The 16,517-nt window shown below is 43.0% G+C and overlaps 1 protein-coding gene across 1 annotated transcript in view; it reads right to left on the bottom strand.

Moving 5' to 3' along the window:
* Nucleotides 1-16,517, bottom strand: part of DENND2A (DENN domain containing 2A) — a 74,305-nt gene that overhangs the window by 35,740 nt on the left and 22,048 nt on the right. Inside the window, exon 5 of the mRNA XM_024742523.1 lies at nucleotides 5,582-5,782. Within this exon, the coding sequence (XP_024598291.1) occupies nucleotides 5,582-5,782 (201 nt within the window). The remainder of the gene's footprint in view (nucleotides 1-5,581; nucleotides 5,783-16,517) is intronic.

The following is a 16,517-nucleotide window of genomic DNA, read 5'->3' as shown; positions in this document are numbered from 1 at the left end:
TAACTGGGGTTTGGGAAGGAGCTTTTGCCCCCAAAGCAAAACAAGGAAAGAAAGAGACAGAAAAAAAAATGTTCCCAGGCAGGGCCCCTTTCATAGGCACCATGCCAAAGAGTGTCTGAGCCCCAGGAAGGGACCAGGGACTGCGGTGGCTCTTGAGTCCGAGCTCAGGACTGCAGGGAGGAGTGCCGTGTACCGGGCACACCGTCCTTCCTGCAGAGGACACACTGGCCGCAGACTTGCTGAGGCCTTTCATGACCTCTCTGGCGCTCAGAAGTCGAGCTGCTCAGCAGACACCTTAGTAAGCAGCACATCCTCCAGACTGAGTATAGCAGAACCGTCTGGTGACTGAGGCCCAGGGTCACTTCCCCTCAGGCTTTACGGCACCACCTGCAACTTTCAAGAGAAGAAGCTTCCTGGACTTCCCTGGTGGCACACTGGTTAAGAATCCGCCTGCCAATGCAGGGAACACGGGTTCGAGCCCTGGTCTGGGAAGATCCCACATGCAGTGGAGCAACTAAGCCCGTGTACCACAACTGCTGAGCCTGTGCTCTAGAGCCCACGAGCCACAACTACTGAGCCCATGAGCCACAGCTACTGAAGCCCGTGCGCCTAGAGCCCGTGCTCCGCAACAAGAGAAGCCACCACAATGAGAAGCCCACGCACTGCAATGAAGGGTAGCCCCCGCTCAATGCAACTAGAGAAAGCCTGCGAGCAGCAACGAAGACCCAACACAGCCAAAAATAAATTAAAAAAAAAAGAGTATAAGCTTCCTGGATTCCACCTGGTTGGGAGAAAGGGAAGTCTACCCATGCATAATCGACACAAACCAACTAGTGACTTTAAAGGGGAGCTGTTTGTAAGTTGCTGCCTTGAAAGGTTGAAAATTCTTTCATACATTGGGAAGAACAGGAGCAGGTGTGCTATGGTAAACTGGGTGATGTGTACCCGTCAGGGACAGTTGCTAATACCCACCTCTGCCCCCTACTCCTCGATCCCCTCCCTAAAGAAGTTCACCAGCTCCTCTCTACAAGCACTGGCCCACCAGAGAGGAGGGTGGCTTATTCTCAAGGCCTCCTTGTGGCCGGCCTGGGTTCCGTCCCCCCCAGCTCTGCAGACTCTCACTGACACGGCGCTGCCATAGCCTCGGTCATCTGCGCCCTCTGGCTCCTGACAGGAAGGCCAGCCCTGGCCTTGCCAGCTCTCGGTGTGAACTCCTCTTCCCTAACCGTGAACCTGACCCGACTGAGGCCTCTGCCTTCACCCCCAAATCCCTGCCATGTGGAAGCTCTTTATATTTGCTCTCACGAACCAGCCATCTCCTTGAGAGCTCACACCCCTGAACTGGCCTTCTTTTCTTTTCCTGCATGTTCTAACTAGTGGGATGTAACACTAACCCCATTTCCCATGCAAGAAGACACCGTATCAACAGTATTATTCACAAGGACCAAGAAGTGAAAACAACCCAAATGTCAACTGATGGATGAATGGATAAACACAATGTAGCACGTACATACAATGGAATATTACTCAGCCTTAAAAAGGAAGGAGATTCTGACACATGCTTCAACATGAATGAACCCTGAGGATTTCATGCTAAGTGAAATAAGTCACAAAAGGACAAATATTTTATGACACCACTTATACGAGGTACCTAGAGTAGTCGAATTCATAGAGACAGAAAGTAGCATGGTGGTTGCCAGGGGCTGGGGGGAGGGGGGGAATGGGGAGTTAAGTGTTTAATAGGTGCAGCGTGACGGTTGCAGAACAATGTGAATGTACTTAATGCCACTGAACTATACATTAAAAAATGGTTAAAACGGTAAGTTTTATGTTATGTATATTTTATCACGATTTTAAAAATACAGGCAGGGCTTCCCTGGTGGCGCAGTGGTTGAGAGTCCGCCTGCCGATGCAGGGGACACAGGTTCGTGCCCCGGTCCGGGAAGATCCCACATGCCGTGGAGCGGCTGGGCCCGTGAGCCATGGTCGCTGAGCCTGCACGTCCGGAGCCTGTGCTCCGCAACGGGAGAGGCCACAACAGTGAGAGGCCCGCGTACCGCAAAAAAAAAATACAGGTAAATAAACAAATGAGTTGCTAGGTCAAATTGTTTTTGGAGAGAAGGAAATTTTTAAACCTTTTCAAAATCTCCCCCCAAAATATCCAAAAATTAACTAGAAAGAAGACATTTACAATATAGTTAATATCCTTCCATTTGTTTAAATAAAATGAACACTAGACTGTAAGCTCCATGCAGGCAGGAATTTTTGTCACTTTTATTTACTGCTGTCACAGTACCTGTATGGGATGGAGCAGGGCCTGGCACACAGTAGGTACTCAATAAATATTTGCTAATTATTAATTTGTTGAATGAATACTGAGCATCTCCTATGTGCAAGGGATTTTGCTAGGAGCTATGAGGGATAAAAGGATATATGGGACATGGCACACATTCTCAGGGAGTTTACAAGCTAACAGGAAGGACGAAGGTGCATTCATAACTATAAGACAATTCGTGAGTGTTATGTAAGTAGTATAAATAATATGAAAGAGAAGATTTTTCTCATTTTAAATCAGGTCATGGAGTAAGTGGAAGCCATATATATACTTCAGTTAATAAATCTTTGTTCCTTTTTATTTAAAAACAATTTCCCCAGGGAGAAAAACTTAAACGGGCTTTCACATAATTGAACTTTAACAGGAGATAAGTTTTGTTGTTTAAAAGTGTTCTGAAAAAGAAACAAAAGTGTTCTGTACTAGAAGTATTGGCCTTTTTAGAAATTTTTTAAAAGTTGAAAACAAACATTTTTAGCTATAAGCTCATTTGGAAGACAGTCTGTTTCAGACAGAGTCATCTGGGACCTAATTCTGCCTATGATGGCTGCCTAAGAAACAAAGGATTCCACATAAACCTGCTACAGTGCTGAGGGGGAGTTCACTTCTCATTATAAAGGACAGCACAATGTTTCATGAAACCTGGGGACATCACACCACTGTGTAATTAACTGCTCCGTTTTAGCTGCCACGTTAATGAAGGTACAGGGTTGCTAGGAGAATATAGGGAAGGGCTGCCTCTTTCTCTCTCCCCTCCTCCACTGGGACCTTCATTCCTCTTAGGGCTGAGGCGGGAGAAATCAAGGGAAGCATCCATACTTCCAGAAAGGACTCGTGTTACACGTTACAGCAGAGGCAGCTGAAGGAACACCAACCAACCCATTAACTGATGAGTTGTGAGTAGACCATTAAGTCCTTCTTGCTAGATAAAAACACAAAAGCAAGGGTTTTGGATAGCAAACGCTTTAAGGTTCCAAAACCTGGAAGTCAAGAATGTGCCTGAAAAAGAAACTTTGACTTCAAGTAAAGGATTCAAAGCATTTGGAAAGGACAAGCCTAGGTTAAGATTAAGTAGCAAGTGATAGAACTGAGGATTCATGAGACTTCTAATAGACTGTAATGAGTCATTTTTAAAGAAATATTTATTTGTTTATTTGGTTGTGCCGGGTCTTAGTTGCAGTAGGCGGGCTCCTTAGTTGTGTCATGCAAACTCTTAGTTGCAGCATGCATGTGTGATCTAGATCCCTGACCAGGGAATCAACCCTGGGCCCCCTGCCTTGGGAGCACGGAGTCTCACCCACTGCGCCACCAGCGAAGTCCCTGTAATTAGTCATTTGTTTTCTTTTTAAACATTCCTTTGAAGAATTGTGTACTTCACCTTTATGACTAAAATTTTAATAAGATTTTGTTGTTGTTGTTGTTGCTGATTTTTCTCCAGATTTGATTACACCTGCCAAACCCTACTTGAGTAACTGCCTGGGCACTATGTAAGTGGGGAAACTCACTTCAATTTCAGGCAATAAAGTAAAAGGGAACAAACTGCTGCTTGCAAGTTAAACTCATATGAAGTGGCAGAAATAGTTCTACCTTTATCTCCGCCTCTCTATTTTTATATAAAATATGCACACATATTCTCTTCCCCTCAATCTCAAAAAATCTTTTTTAAATATTAAAATAGTATAAATGGGGAAGTGATGGGTAAAAGCACAGGGGTAGAAGATAGAGGTTAAATGCTTATTAAGAGATACATGGTCAAACTTAGAGTTGTATCAAAACTCTTTTAAACTCAGCTGATTCATTTGACTGTTCCTGTTTAATTTGCTAAAATAACAGTGAGGCTGTACAGATGTTAATAGCCACTTGTAATTATTTCACTATTGCGGGTTTTTGACATTACAGATATGTGTGAGTCATGCCAGAACGAGAAGAGGAGTTAAGACAGTGACTGAAAGACAGCCAAAGGGAGACAGAAAGCGATTCCACCAGGGGCGAAGGAGACTGGTATCCATGTACTAGTGGGAGTTCATTCAGCCAGCATCCAATGATCAATATGCAACCTGCACTGTGCCCCAGGTGGCGCGAGGCAACCAGGAGAACAGGAAGGGGAACGAGGCCTGACTCCTGCCCTCCATCAACAACACAAGGCAAGACATCTTCTCCCCTGTTCCACCTGCAACCCCACTGCTGGGCTGCAGGTGATAGGTCTTCTCTTGCCCACCTGAGCCTAACCGCCCTCACCCTTCAGAATGCACTTTTTTTTTGGCTGCGCTGTGCAGCTTGGGGAATCTTAGTTCCTGGAGCAGGGATTGAACCCGTGCCCCCTGCAGTGGAAGCGCGGAGTCTTAGCTACTGGACCTCCAGGGAAGCCCCCAGAATGCCCTCTTGATTGTCCAGGTGACTTAATTTCACTTGAATAAGAATGTGGGGGACAGGGGTGATATTATGGCTCAAAGCACTGATTAACCAAACTGGGTCAGGAGGGACTGGCTTGTGAAAATGTCCCTGGACTTTCAGGTCAATGGGTCACTTTGAGAAATCTGATGAAACCTACAGACAACCCACCCCCTCTTCCTTTTATCCTCCCAAACTCATCCATACAGTTTTACATGATTTTGTGGGTTTCATGATCCCCTAAAGTCCATCCATGTACTCTGAAATGAAGAATTCCTGCTCTAAAAGTTCCTGAGGGAAGTTGGTATCAAAGTGGCCAAAGAAGAATGACAGGCACTGCAGGGGTTGGACTGAGCAAAGGAAATGTAACAGCAACAGCGGCCACATGAGATGCACATCCAAGCCCTTAGGCACGTTTTGCCTTTGGGGCTGAAAAGAGCCAGAAAAGATGTATTTTTGACAAGTGCTCCCTTGGAGCACAGCCTCCATGTGGTGCCACCTCTGCAGTGGGAGGTGACGGAGTCTGAGTCAGAGCACGAGGGATGGAGCTCTGCTTTTTGAGGCCATGAAGAAGGGAGATGCGGCCCTTTGAGGCTGGGTCCTGGAAGCACAGGTTGGTATCCTAAGAGTGATCAAGGTAGGGAGAGGGATGGCTGAGAGGAAGGCTACAGGACCACCACAATTACTCTGACAAAGGGCCAGATATCTCAGCCTGCTGGCTTCACCGTGTCTACCCGGCCTGTGGTGAAGCAGGAAGAAGGGTCCAGTGATTTGATCTCTGCCCAGACTCCTCTGCAGCCTTCCTTTGCAGGGAAGGCGGAGTGCACATCTGAACACGAAGCTTGTTGTAAGCCTTACCTTGGGTATCTTTCTCTTCTTCCTGCCGTTCTGTGGGTCTCCGAGGTTAAAGAAAGTGTCATCAGGGCTGCTGGGGGTGGAGGGAGGGCTGATTTTAGAAGGGGACCCAGTGCCATCCCGACTCAGCTTCCTAGTGTCCAGCAGTTTGAAGTTCCTCCTTTCTGAATTTTGCCGGAAAAAAGCAGGTTTGGACAAGGACTGCTGTGAGGGGAGAGGAAGAAAGAAGAGTAAGGAAATACAAAGGGACTAAATGAGAGGTAACTGGTGGTGGCAGTGATGGAGACCAAGAAGATCAAGAAGGGAAGCTGGTCTATGTTCCCAAGGGTATGTTGAGTCTGCCTATGCTATTCTTAAGTGCTCAATAAACACTTATCATTCAATTATGGAAAATGAGCATGATAAAGGATGCAAGTCTAATCCAGTCTCTTTTTAGACAAGTGGGAACTCACCTGGCTCAATCCCTTACTTTGCAAATGAGGCTTTCTGATACAATGTACCGGGAGTTCCAAGACCTAAGCATAGCTTTGTCCCTGCCACTGGTAAGCTGAGCGCCTTCTATACAAGGAATTTCACTTCTCTGGGCCTCAGTGTCTTATTTCTAAAAATGAGCTGCTTTAAGGTCAAAAGGCAAACAAAAAACCAATTTAAAAAATTTGCGACTTATAGAATCATTTTTCTAATACATACTACATATTAATGAGAAGACTAACAACTCAAGAAAAACAGGCAAAAGATGAGAATTGAAAGTTTACAGGAAATATAACAACTTTTATATATACAAAAGATTCTTAGCTCCACTCAATCAGAAAAAAAAACATTTAAAACTCCACTGAAGAAACATTAAAACAAATGTTTATTGGAGTATAGTTGATTTATACTGTTGTGTTAGCTTCTGCTGTGCAGCAAAGTGAATCAGTTATACATGTACATGTATCCACTCTTTTTTAGATTATTCTCCCGTATAGGTCTCATTATACAGTATTGAGTAGAGGCCCCTGTGCTATACAGTAGGTCCTTATTAGTTATCTATTTTATATATACTAGTGTGTATACGTTAATCCCAATCTCCCAATGTATCCCTAACCCCCAACCCCCTGGTAACCATAAGATTGTTTTCTACATCTGTGACTCTATTTCTGTTTTGTAAATAAGTTCATTTGTACCTTTTTTTTTAGATTCCACATATAAGCAATATTATATTTGTCTTTCTCTGTCTGACTTACTTCACTCAGTATGACAATCTCTAGGTCCATCCATGTTGCTGCAAATGGCATTATTTCCTTCTTCTTTATGGCTAAGTAAAATTCCATTGTATATATGTACCACATCTTCTTTTTTTAATTAATTAATTTATTTATTTTTGGCTGCGTTGGGTCTTCGTTGCAGTGCATGGTCTTCTCATTGTGGTGGCTTCTCTTCTTGCAGAGCATGGGCTCTAGGCACGCAGGCTTCAGTAGTTGTGGCATGCAGGCTCAGTAGTTGTGGCGCACGGGCTTAGTTGCCCTGTGGCATGTGGGATCTTCCTGGACCGGGGCTCGAATCCGTGTCCCTGCATTGGCAGGCGGATTCTTAACCACTGAGGCACCAGGCAAGTCCCCCACATCTTTATCCATTCGTCTGTCGATGGGCATTTATTTAAGTTGCTTCCATGTCTTGGCTATTATAAAGAGTGCTGCAGTGAACATTAGGGTGCATGTATCTTTTTAAATTATGGTTTTCTCCGGGTATATTCCCGGGAGTAGGATAGCTGGATCATAAGACAGCTCTATTTTTAGTCTTTTAAGGAACATCTATACTGTTCTCCATAGTGGCTGTACCAATTTACATTCCCACAAAACAGTGTAGGAGGGTTCCCTTTTCTCCATACCCTCTCCAGCATTTACTGTTTGTAGATTTTAAAAGATTTATTTATTTATTTATTTATTTATTTATGGCTGTATTGGGTCATCGTTGCTGTGCACGGGCTTTCTCTTGTTGTGGAGAGTGAGGGCTACTCTTCGTTGCAGTGTGCGGGCTTCGCATTGCGGTGGCTTCTCTTGTTGCGGAGCACGGGCTCTAGGCGTGTGGGCTTCAGTAGCTGTGGCGGGTGTGCTCAGTAGTTGTGGCTCACAGGCTCTAGGGCGCAGGCTCAGTAGTTGTGGTGCATGGGCTTAGTTGATCCGCGGCATGTGGGATCTTCCCAAACCAGGGATCGAACCCGTGTCCCCGGCATTGGCAGGCGGATTCTTAACCGCTGCGCCACCAGGGAAGTGTCTGTTTGTAGTTTTTTGATGATGGACATTCTGACTGATGTGAGGTGATACCTCATTCTAGTTTTGATTTGCATTTCTCTAATAATTAGTGATGTTGAGCATCTTTTCATGTACTGAAGAAACATTTTTCACTCAAAGATTAAAAAATTTGATAACTCATTGAACTGATGAAAGTGATGGAATAAAATCACTTTCACACTTTCATACACTGTTGGTGGGAATGGAAATTGGTACACATCTACGGAGGGCAATCTAGCAGTGTCAACAAAAGTACAAATACATATATGCTTTGACCCAGTAATTCCATCTGTAGGAATTTGTCCTACTGATACGCTCATACTTATGCAAAGTTATATTGTACAAGGAAAGTCATATTATGCAAAAGTATACCGTACACTGTGCCATGGTTTGTAAACACAAAATACTGGAAACCTACAGGTTCATCAATGGAAGCTGGTCAAATTATGGTACATCCATAAAGTAGAATACAATGCAGGTATAAAAAAACTTAATGGACTGGTATGGAAGGTTCTCTCATTCATATATTGTTAAGCATAAAAGGTAAGGTGTAGAATAGCTGGTATAGTATGCTGGTGTGTGTGTGTTGGGGAGCTATTCTGCTGGTATAGGCATAGGACAGTTCTGGAAGGATACACAAAAAACTAACAGTGGTTGCTCTGGGGAGAGAGATAGGGGTGAGATAAAGACTTTTCATTGATACTTTTCATACTAAAATTTTGAATGATATGAATGTAATAACTACTCAATAAAATAAGGAAAATTAATAAAGATTTTAAACAGCTTTGACCACATGTTCTCTAAAGGTACTTCCAGATGCATGTTTTATGATACCATAATTATAGCTGCAATGTCTCTTTTTAAAACTTACCTAATGAATTAGATGAGATAAAGGTATCTAGCAGAGTACCTGATACACAATAGGCATTCAGTATAAGTTTTTCTTTCTTACGACATCGACATTTTTTCATACTTTAATGTTCTAACTGCATTTTTCTTTATTATATTGTTTATGTTCTTTTCCTGTTTATTCTTTGGGATCCTAGTGTTTTTATTATTATTTTGGATGAGTTCCCTATATAGAACAGATATGAACTAGTTGTTAGTTTTGCTGCAAGTCTGTTTTTCCCGTGTGATTTGTTTGTATTTTTATTTTGGTTATGTGGAATTTTTCACATAGCATTTTTTTTTTTTTTTTGGCCTCACTGCTTGCAGGATCTTAGTTCTGCGACCAGCGATCAAACCCAGGCCCACAGCACTGAAAGGTTGGAGTCCTACCCACTAGACTGCCAGAGAATTCCCCACATAGCATTTCTATGTATGAAAATCTGATCATCTTTTCCTTTGTGATTACTCTCTTCTTTCTTTCCCTAGAAAAACAATACCTTCTTAAGGGTTTAATATATATTTAATTCCATTTTCTTTTGGATTTTCTTAGTTTATTTCGAATATATTTTATTCATTATTCCATTTGTAATTTATTTTATTGTACGTTAGTCTAAACTGATTTTTTCCTTCAAGCTAACTTATCCCTATTCCATTTAATAAATGAGCCTTTCTTTCTCTATCAATTTATAAGACCACATTTATCATATCTTAAACTCTCATAGAATAGTTTTATTTTGTTCCTTTGGTTTCTCCATTCTTATTTAGTTCCAAACAGTATGTATCAATAACTCCAGAAGATTTTTTTTTTTGCGGTACGCGGGCCTCTCACTGTTGCGGCCTCTCCCGTTGCGGAGCACAGGCTCCTGACGCGCAGGCTCAGCGGCCATGGCTCACGGGCCCAGCCGCTCCACAGCACGTGGGATCTTCCCAGACCGGGGCACGAACCCGTGTCCCCTGCATCGGCAGGCAGACTCTCAACCACTGCGCCACCGGGGAAGCCCTCTCCAGAACCTTTTTAAAGATTTCCAGGAATAAAGACTCCCAGCCTTCCCAGGTGGCCTCCTCCTGTGTCATCATGGGTCTATAGGGAGCAATCAATTGCATAGCACCGCAAGCCCTGAGTAGAAGAGGCTGGCCTGACTTGCTCTCTATGGGCTTCTTAATAATTAAAGCAGCACAGAAGAAGGAATAATGACAAGTCTTCCTCAAGACCAAACTCCATCTGCAATGAAATCCAAGGAAATGGCCCCAGTTCTTTCACTGCATTGGAATCTCATACCAAATTGTTGGCGAAAAGCAGGTATCTGTTTTTATTAGAGATTTAGATTGTGATAGAGTTTGTTCAAAGAAGTTTTGACCTATGAAAAGGGCTGAGAATAAAGAAAACGGAAAGGAAGGAAAACACGGCACATGACTTTCTAAAGGGTGTGAAGAGACCTGGTGGAGGCTGTGTAGGGGTTGCATCTTCCAGGGGTCATGCTGCTGGAGAGGGGGCCTGGTGTGTCCCAGAGCACCCAAAGGAAGCCACCAAATGTCCAGGGAGTTTTCATGAGGGGGTGGAATTTCATTAGCTTCTTCTTCTTTTTTAAAAATATTTATTTATTTAATTTATTTTTGGCTGCGTTGGATCTTCGCTGCTGCACACGAGCTTTCTCTAGTTGCGGCGAGGGGGGGGTTCCTCTTCGTTGTGGTGCGCGGGCTTCTCATTGCGGTGGCTTCTCTTGTTGCGGAGCACGGGCTCTAGGCGCACAGGCTTCAGTAGTTGTGGCACGTGGGTTCCGTAGTTGTGGCATATGGCCTCTAGAGCACAGGCTAGTAGTTGTGGCGCACGGGCTTAGTTGCTCCGCGGCATGTGGGATCTTCCTGGACCAGGGCTCAAACCCGTGTCCCCTGCATTGGCAGGCGACCACTGCGCCACCAGGGAAGCCCTCATTAGCTTCTTAACTGATAAAAAGGCTTAATGGGCTGTCGGGGAGAGCATTATCATGTATAACAAGCACAATCTGAGAACAGGAATAGAGTCGAGGAAGAGCAAATAAAACCAAGAGTATCTTCAGGGTTTACAGCCAGTGCAGTGAAACAGATGGAAAGATGGTCAACAATGAAGACAGAATTGCCTGTAGAAGGCCTTTGAAAGTGAGGATATGAAGCCAGCAGGAATCAGCAAGCTGTTTCTAAAAGGCCAGACAGTAAATATATTAGGCTTTGTGGCCTATACTGTCTCTGTCACAACTACTCAACGCTGCCACCGTAGTGCAAAAACAGCCACAGACAATACGTAAACAAATGAGCTTGGCTGTGTTCCAATAAAACTTTATTTACAAAATCAGGCAACCATCAGCAGTTTGCCAAACTTGAACTATAGTATAAAAGGAAAGTCACTACAGGACCCTAGGAATGATTGTGTCAGACTATGGTCCAGAGAAGATCCCAGCTTTTGATCAGAGCACCTCAGACCGACAAGCCCTGATGATAACACACCCGTCCTACGGTGTCTCTATGGAGTAATCTCTATGGAGGAGCCTAGCTCTGCTGCAGCAGTCTCCCTAACCTTAGAAATATCTGATTTGCAATGGACTCAACCAAAGGTCTGTAGTGTCCAAAAGGGAAAAGCAGACAAGAACCCTCTGTTGAAACCTCTTATTTCAGGAGACAGTATGATGGGCCCTGGCCAGGGAGCATCCACTGGGAGGAGGGGGTGACAAGGAAGCTACGTGCCTTGTGCCTCGAGAAGGAAGCTGACCTGGACTCAGCCAGAGTTCATTCACCCTTCTTGTCTGTGAATGGTGGCTAATGGCTTAACTCCTTCCAGTCCTCCAATGTCCCTGTCCTACTGCCTCAGGAGACTGACCGCAGGAGACTGAAAGGGTCCTTGATATAAAATATCCCATCTCCTCTTTTACCTATCTCAACCTGACTCCTACTCTCTTCTACAGAGGCCTCCCCCAGGAAGTAGTCAGATGCCATTCACACACACGTACACATTTGTTCACATATGCCCACAGGTACACATATTCACATGAATACATAGAAGCTCCCTTAACTATACATACATACAGATACACAGGAAAGCATACACACACGTTCCAACAATTGGGACATTACACTAATGTAAAGTAATGGCATTACATTAAATGATGGCATACCATGCAGGCAATACAAATTGTTTTTAAAAATAAAGTAATGACATGGGGAAACACTCATGATAAATGCAAAAGAGCGGCAAAAATGTATATACAACATCATCCCAAATATTCTTTTTATGTACACACACACAAACACACACACACACACACACATACACACACATATGCACAGTGTGACATGGTCTGGAAGGAAGTAAACCAAAGTGTAAACAGTGGTTTTCTCTGGGTGTTGGGATTACATGCAATTTATAAAAATACTTTAAAAACACACACACACACATAACAACAATCTATTATAGAAAAAAATATAGGTGAGTACAAAGAAAAAATAAAAATTCCCAATTACAGATGAGTTTTTTTAAGATTACACATTTTGGTATTTAAAAAGAATTTTATAATGAGAATGTTCTGCTTTTAGAAAATGAGTTTATTTTATAAAGAACTCATATTGAGGGACTTCCCTGGTGGTGCAGTGGATAAGAGTCTACACTCCCAATGCAGGGGGCCTGGGTTTGATCCCTGGTCAGGAAACTAGATCCCACATGCATGCTGCAACTAAGAGTTCACATGCCACAACTAAGGAGCTGGCGAGCTGCAACTAAGGAGCCCGGGAGCCACAACTAAGGAGCCCACGTGTTGCAACTAAGACCTGGTGCAACCAAATTAAAAAAAACACACACATATTGAAAAGCATAATTCTTTTTCTTTAAATAAAAAAAATTTTTTTAATTTATTTACTTATTTATTTGGCCGCTCCAGGTCTCAGTTGTAGTAGATGGGCTCTTAGTTGCAGTATATGGGATCTAGTTCCCTGGCCAGGGATCGAACCCGTACCCCTTGCATTCGGAGCGCAGAGTCTTAGCCACTGGACCACCAGGGAAGTCCCTGAAAAGCATAATTCTATCTATTTAGCAAACACACATAAATAGTAGTTATGATGCAGGCACTAATCTAAGTGGTTTACAATAATTAATTTGATTAATCTTCATAAGACCCCCTAAGAGGAGTGTACAATTATCATTCCGTATTTTTACCAATGACATACAGATGTATAGAGATAAGATTATTTGCCCAAAGTCACAGAACTAGCAAGTGGTCTAGGTAAGTTTTGAATGGAGGCAGTCAGGCTCCAGAACCTGCACACCTGACCAGATACTGTCTCTACGTAGCCGCAGCTAAGTAACAGATGATTTGTTGGTGGCAGATGGCGTAGGTAAGCTACCCAGGCAACCAGAGAATGCCAGTTAGTGACTTTTCCCACTTAGGTGTCAATACATAAGAAAGAGTATCTCATATTAGCCTAGATTTCCTTTATTACAAAAAATAGCTCCTACCATATTCACTGTGCTATTCTACGTGTGGGAATGGTGGGTGACACATAGCAAGAAAAGAAAACGGCCCCTTCTCAGAAGCTTGCATTGTGTGTTTGTAAGTGTCAACATCTGCCCCCAGCTGCACGTCTCTCCTTGTTGAGGAAAATCTGTCCAGTTGACCCTTACTTCTCTACTGGGACTAGGCACAATCTAATTAAATAAAAATCCTCAAATATGTTTTAGGACTTTTCTGTGGCTGGTAGAGGAGGTTGTCACGGAAAGACTGCTTCAGTAAGTTCTCAGTCCCAGATGCAGCCCAGATGTGGCAGATGCTCCATGAATATTGATGAGCTAAATGGAGGAGGTGGAGAAGTCTGCAGCTGTCCCCCAGAACGGGGACACAAACCAGACACCCAGATGTAGGAAGGCAGAGAACTGAGCATGACACAGAGTCTTGCTAATGACTTGCAAGTATCTGTGGCAATCAGACATGTGCATTGGGCAACTGGATTCTCTTTCTGCAGGATAGCTGCCTCTGGACTTCAAGTTCTCACTGACATGATTACCTACTGTGCTTTACTGTTTTGGGGACAGGGGACCTAGGTTTTCTCTAGCCTGGCAGGAAGGGGAAGAAAAGGGCTGCTAAGCCTTTATTTTCTGGTACGAGGGAGGAGCACCCAGTTCTGCAGGCAGAGCTGCTTTGGGCAGATGTTTTCCATTGTTCCTAAGAGGCCATGCAGTTCACTCCCTGCATGAAGTGGGGTAGAACTGAGTAAGACACGAAGGGGGCAGACTGGGTATGATAGCCTTCTTCTTCTTTTTTTAAACTTTTATTGGAGTATAGTTGATTTACACTGTTGTGTTAAGTTTCTGCTGTACAGCAAAGTGAATCAGTTATACATATACACATATCCACTCTTTTTTAGATTCTTTTCCCGTATGGGTCATTACAAAGTACTGGGTAGAATTCCCTGTGCTATATACAGTAGGTCCTTATTAGTTATCTATTTTATATATACTAGTGTGTATATGTCAATCCTAACCTCCCAATTTATCCCTACCCCGCCACCTTTCCCCCTGGTAACCATAAAATTATTTTCTACATCTGTGACTCTATTTGTTTTGTAAATAAGTTCATTTGTTCCATTTTTTTTAGATTCCACATAAAAGTGATATCATATGATATTTGTCTTTCTCTGACTTATTTCCCTCAGTACGACAATCTCTAGGTGCATCCATGTCGCTGCAAGTGGCATTATTTTGTTCTTTTTTATGGCTGAGTAATATTCCATTGTATATATGTGCCACATCTTCCTTATCCATTCTTCTGTCGATGGACATTTAGGTTGCTCCCATGTCCTGGCTACTGTAAATACTGCTGCCATGCGTAGTGGGGTGCATGCATCTTTTCAAATTATGGTTTTCTCCAGGTATATTCCCAGGAGTGGGGTTGCTGGATCATATGATAGCTCTATTTTTCGTTTTTTAAGGAACCACCGTACTGTTTTCCACAATGGTTGTAACAATTTACATTCCCACCAACAGTGTATAGGAGGGTTCCCTTTTCTCCATACCCTCTTCAGCATTTATTGTTTGTAGACAGTTCTCCAAAGAAGACCTACAGATGGCCAAGCGGCACATGAAAAGATGCTCAACGTCACTAATTATTAGAGAAATGCAAATCAAAACTACAATGAGGTATCACCTCACGCCGGTCAGAATGGACATCATCGAAAAGTCTACAGACAGCCTTCTTCTTCTAAGCCAGACTTATCCACTGTGGGAAATGAAGGATTCCCTAAATGTTGAAGACATCCACATTCCAATGCAAATATAAACAACACATTTCAAAGGCAAGTAGAAACTATTTGCTAATTATTGGTTGTCATGGATTATTCATGATGACACTATTTTCCATAGGAGGAGAAAGCAGCAGTTAATTGGTTTTGGCACGTATTGCAGCAATCGACTTGCGTGGGTAAGATCCACCCTTCATGAAAGGTTCTACCTTCCACCCTCTTGAAGAAGATTCCCTTTGTGACTATCATGTCTCATGTGTATACCCCCCGCCCGCCAGCAAATCCTGACCTCAAGTGGAGCCCAGAGAGGAAGATGGCTTCTTTTCTTAGGCTGGAAACAGATCCTTTCAATGGGATTTAAATGGACACTTGCCGCCTGGATTTGGTCTTCCTTTATTTAATTTCTTCAACAACTAAACCACTGTATAACAACCACTTATGGAAGACACAAAGAAACCAAATATATACTTCCTGACCTTGAAGAATTTACAATCTAGTTGGGGAGATGTTTTAAAGATATTTTACGTGACCTGAATCAGAATTCAAATCATCAAAGTAAGAGATATCGTAAGACAGTTTATACAGTTTGGTGTGAAATGAATGCTTAGCCCACTGAGTGTTACAGGCAAGCACAGGGGGAACAAGTCCCAGGGACTGGGATGACCTGGAACCTTCCTGAAGGAGGCATGATTGAACTGGGCCTTAAAGGATGGGAAGGGAGAGGTCCAGGCAAGAGCCAAGGGCAGAGGTAGAAATGACCTAGCACAGGGGTGGGCAAATTACAGATGGGCCTATGGGCCACATCTGGCCCGCCACCTGTTTTTGTACAGGCCATGAACCAAGAATATTTTCACTTTTAAATGGCTAAAAAATATATATATATTTCATGACACATGAAAATTATATAAAATCTAACTTCAGTGTCCATAAATAAAACACAGCTTCACTTACTGGTTTGCATACAGTCTGTGGCTGCTCTGCACCGCAATGGCAGCGCTGAGTAGTTACAACAGAGATCATATATCATCATATATAACCAGATCTCTGGTTCTTTAGAGAAAAAGTTTGCTGATCCTGGGGCTACAATATCAGAGGGGCAGTTTGTAGGCTTTGGCTGGAGAGAAGATTTTGTACATAGAAACTGCGGGAAATGGTAACCAGGGATCAATTATGAAGGAAGTTGAATGCTATGCTAAAGAATATGAATTCATACTAATCTGTTCTCTGTTCCTACAATTTTGTCCTTTCAAAAATATTATATAAACAGAATCATGTAGCACGTAACTATGGGAGTGGCTTTTTTCACTTGCCATCGTTCTCTGGAGATTTATCCAGGTTGTTGTATACGTCAATAGCTTATTCCTTTTTATTGATGAATAGTATTCCATCATATGAATGTACTATACTATATGGAACTGTTCACCCACTGAAGGATATTGGGGTTGTTTCCAGTTGGGACCATTATAAATAAAACTACATATGCAAAAAAAAAAAAAAAAAAAAATAAGAACTCAGTTCTG

This window comes from Neophocaena asiaeorientalis, unplaced genomic scaffold (assembly GCF_003031525.2).
Source record: "Neophocaena asiaeorientalis asiaeorientalis breed wild unplaced genomic scaffold, Neophocaena_asiaeorientalis_V1.1 scaffold598, whole genome shotgun sequence".
Classification (NCBI taxonomy): Eukaryota; Metazoa; Chordata; class Mammalia; order Artiodactyla; family Phocoenidae; genus Neophocaena; species Neophocaena asiaeorientalis.
The sequence above is the reverse complement of the archived record's forward strand: the minus strand, read 5'-3'. Positions and strand labels throughout refer to the sequence as shown.